We start from the raw sequence: 13,067 nt of genomic DNA, 5'->3' as shown, positions 1-13,067 counted from the left end.
CATCTTTTTCTTATTTTCTCCATCATATCTTTGAAGCCCTTCTAAGCACAGAAGAAAGGAGTAAAGAAGCAGTCCAAATCATGTATGAGGCATATGCAGCAGATGTAATGCCTATAAATAAAGTTCAAGTGCTTTCACTGTGGACACCCATTTGCAAGTGGCCCCCACACTCTTTTTCAAGCTGCTACTCCCAGCTTATCCCCCACTTAACATGAATCATTGCCAGGCCCACCTATGGTGCAAATCATGTTTCTCCTTCACCCCTTGCAACTTTTCTTCTGCTTTACCCTCATTAGTGCTAGATGTTTCAGCAGTAGTATTTACTGTGCCTCATAAAGGAAATCCAACTTGAGAAACAAGAGACTGAAGCAGATGTCTCAGAATGAGGACTTCAGTGCGAGTGGTAGTTGATCTCAAAGAAGTCCTCTGAGCACATGCTTTAAATTCACAGCAGAACAGTCTTAAGAGTACAAGATAAGTAGTCACAATCATAAAAGCAGTGAATCTACTCAGAACTGCAGGCAGTCACTTGTAAAATAAAAAAAAATTTGATCCTCCTGCATTTATGCATTTGCTCTGCTTGTATGCATGCAGGAGAGCAAGCATCTACCACTGGGGATCAAGTATGATGAATGGCATCTGTTCCAGAAGGGAATTTAGAAAATACAGGAAGCAAAGTTAAACCAAATACATCTGACAGTTAGAGGGATTCCAGAATAGCAACCTCCTGTATACAGCTTACACTGTGTTATGGATGAGAAGGGAAAGCAGACAGCAAGCCTTTAGGCACAAAAGAGTCTTTGCATAAAGTATGTACACGAGCTTGTTAGCCTGGAAGTGACCAAGCATGCTCTGTACAGATGGACTTTGTGAAAACTGTTACTTGCAAAACTCTGGCAGCTCCATGGAGGTAAAAAAATCTTATTTAATGGCCTACAACTTGAACAGAAGATACTGTTAGGTTTCTGCTGTCTTCATGTACCACTTGGTGCTCATCTGTAACACACTCTTCCTGGCAGAGAAGCGTTAGCTGTTATTTTTATAGCCCACATTAGTTGCCTATATGAAATACCTCATTTGAGCTGGTGTCAAGTCCTGCTCTGAGAACTCCTAACTGCTTTATTCTGTAACAGAAGCTGTACCTGATACTGAACCCAGCCTTACCCTCCCATTAGCTCAGTAGGTGGCAGCTGACCCAGACAAGGCATGGCAGTGGTTTTGGTTGCTTTCAAGTCATGATGCAGATGTTCTAAGCAAGAGGTAAAGAGGAAAGACATGCAGACAGATCAAATTTAACAGACTCCATTTACTATTTATCAATTATTTTATCTATAGATCTGTTTAATAAAACAAACTATACTTTATATAATAGATTACTTCATTGCAGGTATTGCACAGGCTGTATTCATCTCGGCACCATGGAAACATGATAGCAGGAGGTTACTGTATTTTTTAAAAATATATAATTTAGCAGAATTAGACTAGCACAAGAGAATACTAACCATTTTAAATGGGTAATCTCATTTAAATATCCATGTCCATCTCATTCCAGCTCTACTGAATTAGAGAATCCAGAGCATTAGTAGTGGACAGGGCTAAGGAAGGCTGCTTCTCTGCAAACATCCCCTGGACTACTGGCCTCCAAAGGCATTCAGTGGGTCATCAAATGTGCTCAGGATCTTGCTTTCAGATTTTGCTTCTGAGGCTGCTTGGGAAGATCTGGTTTTAGGAGCAGGTATCTTGACTTGGCTGCTAGAGAAGATATCATCTAAAGAAGGGAACAAAAAAAAAGATTTTAATGAGAAGTGACTACTAAACAGAAGCAACATTGTACACAAGAGACTCCATCACATAGCAGTGACTGCCAAGAACATTCTGTGATAAACAAATGCTTTCCTGCTGCTTGCAATTCTTGGTGCATTTGTCAGGACATATGTGGGAGCTGTTAGCTGTAAGATTTTTTTTTCTTCTCAATAGACAGCATAATACTTGTATTTTATAACACGTTCAGGCTCCCATAAGCATTTGTAAACTACTAATAAACTAAAGTTCCACAATAAATTCAATCATTCAAGTGCCAGATAACATCCCTCTTATCTAGAACATTAGTATCTGAGGAACCTGAAAGATCCAAGAGCTGTGAAGTTGTTGCTAAAAAATCAGAAGAGGAAAAGATGGTAGTTGCTAGCAACTACTGTGGTGATATTCACTAACCATAAGTCTAATCTACAGCACAGTAAGAACATAATATTCATCTCCTGAGAACAGACCATTGCTGAGATGAAAGGAGGCACACAGCTATAACAACCATCCTGATGAATATTCAGAAAGTTTGTCTACAGTCTTGATTCAAGGTCTCCCACCACCCTCCTCAATACAAGCATATCTGTTGTGAATAACTAGGACCACAAAGTGGAAAAATGTCACACTGCCATTAAGGCAGAGGACAACAATACAAAGAAATTAAATCATCCAACACAGACAGCCTGTGTCAGCTGCAGAGCTCACAGTCCTGCAGTTCTTGCTGTGGCTAGAACTGTTTGTGTTTAGGACTGTGCTCATGAAAGAGATGAAATTGCTACCATACACATGCTGAGGGGTTGCCATGAGGTTTCCTGAGTGTACACACAGTGTACCTTGTACTCTAAACTAAGAAATTTAGGATACTCAGATTATGCAGTTGAAGTATAAAACCAAAAAATTACAAGACTTAGATATGAGGATCACTAGTGATTCACAAGGCCAGTGTAAATAGCACATAACTGGTCTTGAATCCCTATTAAGAAAACATGGGGTTTATATGGAGGTTAATATAGCCACTGAGTTTAGCTGGTCAGAGCATGGTTCTAATAACATCAAGGTTATTGGAATATGGGTTTGGTCCCTGTATGGGCCATTCACAAAGAGTTAGACTTGATGATCCTTGTGGGTCCCTTCCAACTCAGAATATTCTGTGAATGACTAGTCCAGAGTATAAAAACTAGTATTTCAACCTTCAGCACATAGCCTAACCTTGAGCAGAGGCCAAGCACAATGTGGTCTGTCACAATGTGTTTCCCTGTCTCTTCTCACTACTTCCAATTCAGCATGTGTCTGCTACTGTGCTGATCATAGGGATTACACAGGAATAATCCAGGCCCACATTTCAGCACAAGAGCAGTTAAGAAAGGTAGGAAAACAGAGTAATACCCTACTGGCATCACTCCAAAGCAACAAGGAGTGATGCCAGTAGGCATGGATTAGCTTTACAGCAGAGGGGAAGTACAGTGAGTGCCATAAGCAGTAGAGGTATCACTCCCATTTTTTATAAAGAGGCCCAAAGAACAGAAAAAATTTGCACAGGGAAAACAGTATTTGTGAGAGTGCTAGAAAGCTCAGTCACCATTTTGAGGATAGGCAGAGGTGACATCAGCTGTAAGGTAATTGAGGACTCTAGTGACTGGAAGGTGTGGTAGGACAAAAGAGAACAGCTTGCAGCCTTCACACCCCTCAAACTGCAGCTGAAATTTACTGATTCATTTGCAGCAGAAAGGTTCTCCTAAACCAACAATATACAACTCTGTAAAAGTGCTACCACAATCACTTAGGCCAGCCCTTAATGTGAAACGTAGGCAAGTGCCAGTTCCACAACTCTACTGCCAGCAGAACATCCTCATCTTCAGGCATCTCCCTGCACTCCTGCTGATGTTCTGGAGCTCCATGGGCACTAAGGAGCTGCATCTCTATGGCTGTACCACTGAACAGCCACCACTCTATGGGAAGATGACGTTCATCAGATGCAGGTGCTTTAGCTGCAATAGGCATCAAGATCAGCTGTGACAGCAAACACAAAGCTTTGGCACCAGAGTTGATGTCAAAAGTGGAAGTACAAACAACAGGTTCTGTTGTGGCTAATTTTCAAGGGGCACTCTACAACTGTTTTTTTCAACATTCAGTTCAGATTTTGTGCTGAATATTTGGAAGGGTTAACTGCTTGGGAGATTATTTCACTTACTATAGACTACATGAAAAAATGGAAATTAATAAACCAAGATTTTTTTAAAATCATCCATATGTATTTCAAATACCTTCCTAACAAACCTTTTAAGCCTTATTTTTCCTATCAATTCAGAAGATTTTTGAAATCTCAAAATGCTCGTTCTCCAGCAAGTTTTCTAGCACATTTACAGACTTCAGCCATCAGGCTAGGGTGCTTAGCAGCAGTCCAAGTAAAACAGTGGTAAGCCAGGTTCAATTTGAGTAAGTTAAGAGGCAATGAAGACTTGACAAGAACCAAAGCTAGAGAAGAAATTTTGTCTAACAAAAGAAATACATGCAATCTCAAAGAGGAGCTATGAACATGAAGAGCCTGAGAACAGCTGAGAATCACATTACTTTCATTATCTCTGCTGATGCAGAAGAAAGGAGCATGTTTTCCACATCATTTCACATTACTACTTGCTGTTTTTTCAACAAACTATACATAAGAAACCTTTGCTTTCAGGTGTAGTACCTGTAAATTGTCCTGGGTACATGAATGTAAAAAAAAGCTTATGGGCTCCAGGGTAGTTAATACAATAGTGAAGATGGGATGGGCAGAGATGCTAATTTGTTCATATCAGTGAATCATCTGAAAGTACAATACAAAAAGCTGTGCAAGTTGAAGTACAGAATCTGTCTCAGAGTCATAAAAACGTGAGATGAGTCTCTTAGAAACTTGTCTGGAGTAATTCCCTACACGAATAAAACTTTTTCTCAGAACAATTTTATACTCTCTCCTAAACTACTTAAATGCCATGCTAGTTCTACAAATCTAGAAAGTTCTGATCCAAGGTTAAAATCCAAAGATGACCAGAGACTTCAGAGCAGTTGAAAAGTAAAAGAAAGCAGAGGGTTCTAAAACATCGCAGATGAATGCAACTCAGGACAATATTACAAGACTAGTAGCAAGGTTGTTACTTACACATACACTTACCCATATCATCATCAAATATGGACTTCTGTTCCACCTTCTTCTTGGTCTTCTTTTCTTTTGGTTTTGCAGTTAGATCCGCAAAAATATCAATGTTATCATCAAACAGGTTAGTCTCTGGCATTTTCTCTTTAATTTTGGTCATTGGCTTAATTGCCTCAGTAGCAAAAATATCATCCTTGGAGAAAAACATAGAAAGATCTAATCAATCCACAACACACCTAAAGAGAATAGTCAAATTACTTGTACACAGCAGCTGAGATGTTTAGAAAACTTGGGTTTCCTGGGTTTATCAGACAAAGGCTGAACTCAATGATCTGAGAGGTCTTTGCCAACTTGGCAGAAGTGCCTTAGCAGTGGATTGTACACAGGTCAAGTACAGCACACAGATGCCTGTATCAAGTGCTCAGCCCACCAATTTTATTTCTCTTTAAAGTGTTGTTTAGCTGCTGGGAATTGACAGTTGACAAATAAGAACTGAATACCTTATTAATCTGAAAAAGGCATGTTGCCACAGCACATTCAGTGCATGGCCGCTCTGTGTTAAGGCTCCACCTTTTAAATCACTGCTGCTAGTTAGGGGCTGAACAATCAAAGAAAAAGTTTCTATATCCCAGCAGTGGTGCAGGATTGAGAGTTTACTTCACTCCCTTATACTGCACACCTCATTCTATTCGGCAGCCTTCATTAAGCCTAAATTACAGGGGACTGCATACGGCCCTGGGAAACAAAAACCAATGTGGCAGGTTCAGCCATTACCTCAAAGATATCTTGGGAAGTAGGGTCAACTGCTTGGCAGACAGCAGATTTTAACTCCTTTTTTCCAGTTTTCTGAGAGGTGAAGAGAGAATCTTCCTCTTCCTCCAAAAATGGTATAGGGCTGCTTTTTATTGAAGATTTTTGTTGTACAGGCTGGAAGAGATCATTGCTGTCCTGATCATCCAGATCAGGCTTTTTCTGCTTGCCCTTGATGGGTTTGTTAGCCACACTGTCTGGCATTCCTTCCTTCAACTTTGATTGTGCAGCTGGTCTGGATGTTGAGCTGCTTGCAAAAAGGTCTTCAGATTCAAACAGATCATCCCCATTTTCCGTGGATTCTGGAGGAAGGAGTTTGTTTGTTCCAGCAGACAAAACACTGCTGTGAGCTGGTAGTGACAAGCTTGAGAGAAAGCCATTTTCCTTGGACTCTGCTTCAGCAGCAAGAGGCTCCTTTATGTTCACTGATGCTGATGTCTGTTTTGGTAGAGAGAACTGTGGCTCTTTAGTAGCGTCCATGTCCTCACTCACTTCAGCCTCTTGGGCAGCCAGACGGCGCGCCATTCTGCTAGGGGGTCTGCGCTTCCCCGGGACCCTGATCCTCGTCTGCAGGGAAGGAGGTAAAGCAAAGCAGGATCATACATGAGGAAAAAGCCCCACAGGACATTCAAGCTTGGAGTAGTTTGGAGAAAGATTCAGAAATATAACCCACGATTTCTGATTTGCTGCCCTTAGTCATTCCACAGTGCTGGAACTGGTGTACAAAAGCAACAGCTTTTGCAAATAGAGTCACAACAGGCCAGCAAGGCACTCTAGCCCCTTGGCTTTAGGTAATACCTTAGTCAGCCTGTTATCTTGCTAATCTAGGGGCTTTTATAGTGTAGTTCAAGCCATGACTAATTATATTTTTCATGCAATTTCATTTTATGCATAGCCTATTGCTGTTAATTGCTGCTTTTAAGGAAGCCCCCTGCAACTTTCCATTACAGCCTCTCCCCTGTCCCACATGAACAGGAGTATTTACATGGGTAAGAAATGGATCACTACAACCTCTTCTTCCCTTTTGTTAATTGCTTCATGCACTGGTTTGAAAGGGCAGGCAGAATGCTGGGCAGGTTGTTTTGTTCCAGCCATTGGAAAAAAGTACATTTGACTGGATATATTTACACTCAAATTTGAAAGGTTGAAGAAGGAACGATATGCCAAAATTACAACATCTAACCTGAGCCACAAAAAGCATTTACTGCATAGTTACCAAGACACTTCTTTTCAGATTACTTCTGTAAAAGAACATGCATCATCACTATACTAAAATGGACATTCAAGGTTGATGATATGCAGCTACAGGCACTCTATTCTTTGCAAGCCTGTCTATTTAAAGTATCACAATAGAGAGCTTTGTCTGTTGAAACATGCTGCTATTGGAAACAACTATGCCTACACAGTAATGCACCAGGCTGATGTACAAGCTTCAAACCCATTTGTCACTAAGGTGTCATGTCAGCCATTGTGGTGACAGCTGCTGCATCTTGCCAAGTCATCTCTGCTGCTCATCTAGGAATGGACAGCCTCATTAGCATTAAAGGAAGAAAGAATCAAAGTGAACATTTTTAATTATCTTACTCAAATTGCTGCTCTCAGGAAACCCCACAGATTTATAAAATCATAGGCACCTAGATGAAACCTTAAGTACAAAGCTGACACTTCCATTTTTTTAAGGAACCAATAAGTCTTTAATTGGAATATGCCTTTTGCAGTCCATAAAGTAGAAAAAAGTGAGTGAAAAACAAGTGAGTCAGGAGGCAGAGATTTGCCACATCAAAAGCTGTAACACTTCTTTTTGTTTTCCTTTGTGTGAAAACAAAAGTTTTCTTTGAAAAAGAACTGAGACTTACAGTTCAGGACAACATGACATTTTTATCCACAGAGGAGGTAGAGGTCACCTTACAGCAGTGGTATGTTCTGGATAGCTTGTCAAAGCAGCTGCCTGTAACCTGTTTTATTGTTAGCCTAACAAGCCGTCTTTTTAATATTTTTTTTAGGTTGGTGTCTCCTGGCATAGGACAAGATGTTATCCTAACATACCTTCAATGAATAGGGAAATCCAGTATTTGGAAAAGGTACACATGTACTTTAAAAGGAACCAGGTATATGCATAAGCCCTTAACTAAGCTAAGTATGGGTGCTAAGCTAGACTTTCTCTTCAGTGATCCATGGAAGTGAGAGGGGATTAGATTTTTACATTCCCATTTAGATTCAGATAAAGCATACAGTTAGCAGAACTTGCATACCAAAAGAAACTCCTTCATGAGGACAGACTGTGTTTTTAATCCCCCTTCCTCTTATCCTAAATACCAAGGTTACCTTATTGGCATTGTGCAAGGTGTCTGCTTGCATGGGCTGATCAAAGCTTACGCCGAGTTCCTCACAGCTTCCTGCAGCAGAGAGGGCTTCGCTGTTCTGAACCTCCTTGGGCTCATGTAAGGGAGTGTCCAGCACTGGTAAGGAGGACTTGACATTGGAGACCTTAGGCATTGCTCCAGGTAGTAAGGCTGAAGGGTTAATAGCTAAGCTAGCCTACAAAACAGACCACAAAAACATACACACAAAAAGAGATCACATTACTATTGCTGCAGAGCAAGCATGGCTCCAGAGAAGGAGCAAGAACTACTGTATCTGGGTACTCAGGTTCTACTTCTAAAGTGCCTGGCTTTTCTCAGACCTAAGAACTTCTGTGTCTCCCACCAGCTCTGTCTCACTAAAGCTGTGGAGTGGTCCACACTATTATTCAGTGTAAGAGCTTCAGGAACAGCAGGGTCAAGTTATGCCAGACCAAACACCTGTGTAACTCAGTATTCTGTCTGAGGAGACAATGGTTCTGCCTTTGAATGGTACTTTGATACAGACAGTTATTATTCATTTGTGTCAGAAGAGGGACATAACCATAGTCCCCCTCTAAGAGTCCCTAAACATACTTAACAGTGTTAAGAACAATACCAGTTCAAAGAGGAGCCCACCCTCTGCCCCGCGCCCCCAGTATGAGTAAATAAGTGTTGCTGAGAGTCAGGACTGAAACAGAAGGAGGAAATAATATTAAACATGCAATACAGAAAAAGCAATCAAAAATATGCCATCTGAAAAAAAAATAATAATGTTGCAAGAGTAAGGTAAAGAAGCAATAAGATTTTGGTTCAGGGAAAGCCATCAAAGTGAGGCAAAGAAGATTTTCTGGGTTTTTTTTGAAAGTTAAAGTGCCAGTAAAGTTAATTACTTGTAGCTTTCCAATCCGAGATGAAGGCTCTTTGGTTTTAATGGGAACAGGACCTGTAGATTTCTGCACAAAATTACATTGGATTAAACAAGTTGACAAGTTGTTATCAATCCAACTACAGTTTTCATTTTAATATATGTATAGAAAGCAGCTAAGTGCTTACCAATTTCTTCTGAGGATACCTTGTTATCATCACATTCTACCTTTAGAGCTATAGTCACTAACTTTTCACTTCCAGTTTCCCATATGCCATGACCCTATCTTCTTTTTCACATTTCATTCACCTGTCCCTCTACCCAATATTATACTTTGCCAGGGTAACTGAACAACATCCATCTTCTCAAGGTCACTGCTACCACTAGTCAAATCAAACCAGGACAGCTATTTTCTCCTTGCTTATTCTGTCCCCTAAAATCCTTTGAAGCCATATTGCCAGGCAATGGTCTAACTTTTCTCTTTGTAACTGGCTGTAACTGGGCTATAGACTTCAATGAAGCCCACACAGAAGCCAAGAGGACTTCAAAATTGTTCCACTCAGACTTCAAGGAAAACAGCTTCAGAGGAGTGAGTGTTCCTCTAAAAAGAACAGGCCAGTAGCACTAGGAAGAAGACTCGGCTAAAAGAGCAAGAGCAGTTGTTTGGTCTGAAGACTTGGGTCAATTCTAGAACTCAAGGAATGAATCTAATCAGCTAAGGTGCACTTTCCAGGGTTTTCTCTCCAGAAGTTTGTAGTCTGCATGGTTCTGTTAGCTAGATAATTCTGCTGTTGGACAGTCAGAGTGCCTTCAGCTAGGTTGAAGTGACTGAGGGTTTGCAAGGGTTAGGACACTAGTTTGAAAGGTTTGATAGCAGGACAATGTCCCAGTACCTGAGAAGATTGTTCTCTGCTTAATTGCCTGTGGGTGTTCAGTTTAACCTCAAATAGGCTGAAACCATTCCCATAGCAGGCTGTCAGTAGCTACAAAACCAAGGAAGATGAACCTGGTTCTACACTTCAAAGAACACTTTACAGAAAGGGAAGATGTGCTAATTACTAGCCCTACAGTCATGCTCTCTGCCCTTCAGCCCAGGGGAGAAAAAACAACTCCCACTCCCTACAACAAAAATCTAATCTTCTCCACATGAAAATCCACCAAGCAGTGCTGGTGAGGCACAGGCCAGAACACCTCTCCCAGAGACGCTTGATTCTGCAAGACTAAGGACAGGAGTCTTGTTTACTCACCATAAAGACTCCAAGATAAGAGTCTCAACTGACACAGATTTGTGCTGCATGCCCTGATCTCCTTTCTGATAAAGGCTGCCTTTAAAGATCACATTCACCCCAACAGACACTGGAAATTCAGAGAAGAAACAACTAATTTTCAGTACAACTGAACCTAGGGTGTAGCTCTTCACTACTATTTCACTTTTTAAAGTGTGTGTACAATGAATAAAACACCAGTACCAATTAAACTTCTTGCTAGTAACAGTGCACCTGCTGATAAGCAGAGAAGTTTGACCACCCATTGCTGCTGGCAGCCAGTGAATCCAGGCATTAGTTTTCATCTTTCCAAGACATTTACTTGAAACAGGATGATACATCTCCTTTTTCTTTGCATGCTGTTCAAGGCACAAGATTTAGGTACTTGCCTCTGTAGTTGCTGCCTTCAGAGTCTCATCTTGCTTGGCACTTAATGCATTTTCCAGGTTACTGCTCACTGAGGAAGAGCCAACATTGGTCTGAAGAGTTTTCTTCTCAGCCATTTTCTGAAAGCATTGTGGGCACAAGTAAACATGAATGGGGTAAAAAGCATGGTGTACAGATCCAAAAAAAAAAAAACAACCCAAAACTCCAAAAGAACACAAGCAAAAATTTTTAAAATCTTGCTTTTAACTGAACAGAAAACAAGCCATATCTTTTGATCCTGCTGTGCATAGTTGGTTTGCACGGCCAGGTTTTGGTAATGGTGGTGGGGGGCTACAGGGGTGGCTTTTATGAAAAACTGGTAGAAGCTTTCTCCATGTCTAGCAGTGCCAATCCCTGGTGGCTCCAAAGATGGATGTGCTGCTAGCCAAGGCTGAGCCAGTCAGGAACAGTGGTAACCCCTCTGTTACAACATATTTAAGTAAAAAAAAGTTATTGCACAGATGTAATTGCAGCCAGAAAAGAATGGGTTGAGAACGCAGGAGAGAAGCAGCCCTGCAGACACCAAGGTGAGTGCAGAAAGAGGAGAGGAGGCGCTCCAGACACTGGAGCTGAGATTCCCCTGCAGCCTGTGGTGAAGCCCATGGTGAGGCTGCTGTGGCCCTACAGCCCATGGAGATCTACAGGAGTGCAGTGATGCACTCACAGCCTGTGGAGGAGACCCAGGCCGGAGTAGGTGGATACCTGAGGGGAGGCTGTGAACCTGAGGGGAGACCTGGGTCCTGGCAGGGACCGGCAGAACCGTGGGAGAGGAGCCCACATTGGAGCAGGTTTCCTGGCAGTATTTGTGACCATGTAGGGGACTCAGGTTGGCACAGGCTGTGCCCGAATGACTGCACCCCAAGGAAGAGTGACCCACGCTGCAGCAGTTTCTGGAGAACCATTGTCTGTGGGATGGACTTAGGCTGAAGAAATTAACGGAAAACTGTCACCCATGGGAAAGACCCCATGCTGAAACAGGGGAAGGATTCCCCTCTCTGAGCAGTGGCAGAAAGAAGGGTGTGATGAACTGACCTTAACCCCATCTCCCTGCACCAGGGGGAGGAGGAGGTGGAGCTGGGAAAAAGAGATGGATGGGGGAAAGGTGTTTTTAAGGTCTTATTTTACTTCTCATTATTCCACTCTGATTTTGCTAGAAATAATTCAATTAATATCTCTAATTCAAGTATGTTTTGCCTGTGTCAGTATTTTGTGAGTGATCTCTCCCAGTGATCTCAACTCATTTATATAAAATATAACTTTGTTATGTTTTCTCTCCCCTGTCCAGCTGCAGAGGGGAGCGAGAAGAGCTTTGGTGAGTGTCTGGCATCCTGCCAAGGTCAACTCACTACAACAATAGGCATTAGCTTATGACTCTGCAAAGCAAGGGCCTTCCATTCCTTCGGTCTAGCTCAACCTTAGCTGTCTGTGCTAACAATTAATAATGAGTTTCAATAACCTTTCAATGCATGCAAATTTCCTTATTAACAAAACAGCAGAGAAAATAGAAACACAACACTAGCTAAGGAACAGTGCTATTTTTACATTTTCAAGCAACTAGTCTCCATATATAGTCTCCCAAGCAATAATTACTTAAGACCACCCCATCCAGAGTCCTCAAAGAAACTGTTTGCAGGCACTATTGCCAGTTCTCTAGCCTAACTTCCAGCTATGGACATGAATATAAACTAAAGTTTCAATTTAACTAAGATACTTAAAAATAGCAGTTTAGAAAGCATGTTAGGACTTTGACCTCAGGCCACCTGTTACAGAGTCCAGTTCATTACTGCAGCTACTCACCCTTTAAAAGCAATTGGGTGACCATGAGGATTTTAATACTGCATCCTTACCTGAAATCAAACCAACCTGCAGAAACTGGAATTACACAACTCACAGAGCACGACTCATCAGTCATGCATAAAGCACAGGGAAGTAATATTAGCAAGCTGAGCAATTAAACAAAAACTCTACTACTTTGATTTCTGTTCGGGTGTGTTCTCTTACACCCATGCCGGTCCCAGTGGGACACAAAAACAAATAGATTCCAATTCTCTCATTCCAGCATTGGGACACCCAATGCATCTGTTTGCTCCTTATGCCTTCAGGGTCACAATGACCATTTCTGTTCTCTCAAAAAGATTTGCAAAGTCACTTAAATTTCTTGTGGGTATACAAATGGAGAAAATCCCTTCCATACATTTCTTTCCAATCTCATTTATATAAGCCATTTACAATAGAGAAACAGGTACCGGGATGTTTGTTTTAGCAGTACTGAAGAGATCATCCTCATCATCATCCCCAAAAAGCCCTCCTCCAGGTGATGGCTTCAGGATACGGTTTGCAGACTAAAGAAATGAAAGATAAAGAAAAGATGTGTCACAGATCCAAAGCACATCTCTTTCAGCCCACGATGCCAGAATATAACT

At 41.5% G+C, this 13,067-nt stretch overlaps 1 protein-coding gene across 4 annotated transcripts in view; it reads right to left on the bottom strand.

The window, feature by feature from the left end:
• Positions 1 to 1,286: 1,286 nt before the first annotated feature.
• Positions 1,287 to 13,067, bottom strand: part of LOC134554793 (WASH complex subunit 2A-like) — a 65,948-nt gene continuing 54,167 nt past the window's right edge. For 3 of the 4 annotated variants that reach the window (XM_063405725.1, XM_063405723.1, XM_063405726.1), the window contains 7 exons: positions 12,891 to 12,986; positions 10,608 to 10,724; positions 8,979 to 9,041; positions 8,072 to 8,284; positions 5,711 to 6,313; positions 4,955 to 5,129; positions 1,287 to 1,768 (listed from right to left, as the gene is read on the bottom strand). In XM_063405725.1, coding sequence (XP_063261795.1) covers positions 1,632 to 1,768; positions 4,955 to 5,129; positions 5,711 to 6,313; positions 8,072 to 8,284; positions 8,979 to 9,041; positions 10,608 to 10,724; positions 12,891 to 12,986 — 1,404 coding nt within the window. In that variant the 3' untranslated portion in view covers positions 1,287 to 1,631. The remainder of the gene's footprint in view (positions 1,769 to 4,954; positions 5,130 to 5,710; positions 6,314 to 8,071; positions 8,285 to 8,978; positions 9,042 to 10,607; positions 10,725 to 12,890; positions 12,987 to 13,067) is intronic. The other variant, XM_063405727.1, reaches the window with a different exon arrangement.

Source organism: Prinia subflava, chromosome 9 (genome assembly GCF_021018805.1).
Source record: "Prinia subflava isolate CZ2003 ecotype Zambia chromosome 9, Cam_Psub_1.2, whole genome shotgun sequence".
NCBI classification, from domain to species: domain Eukaryota; kingdom Metazoa; phylum Chordata; class Aves; order Passeriformes; family Cisticolidae; genus Prinia; species Prinia subflava.
The sequence above is the reverse complement of the archived record's forward strand: the minus strand, read 5'-3'. Positions and strand labels throughout refer to the sequence as shown.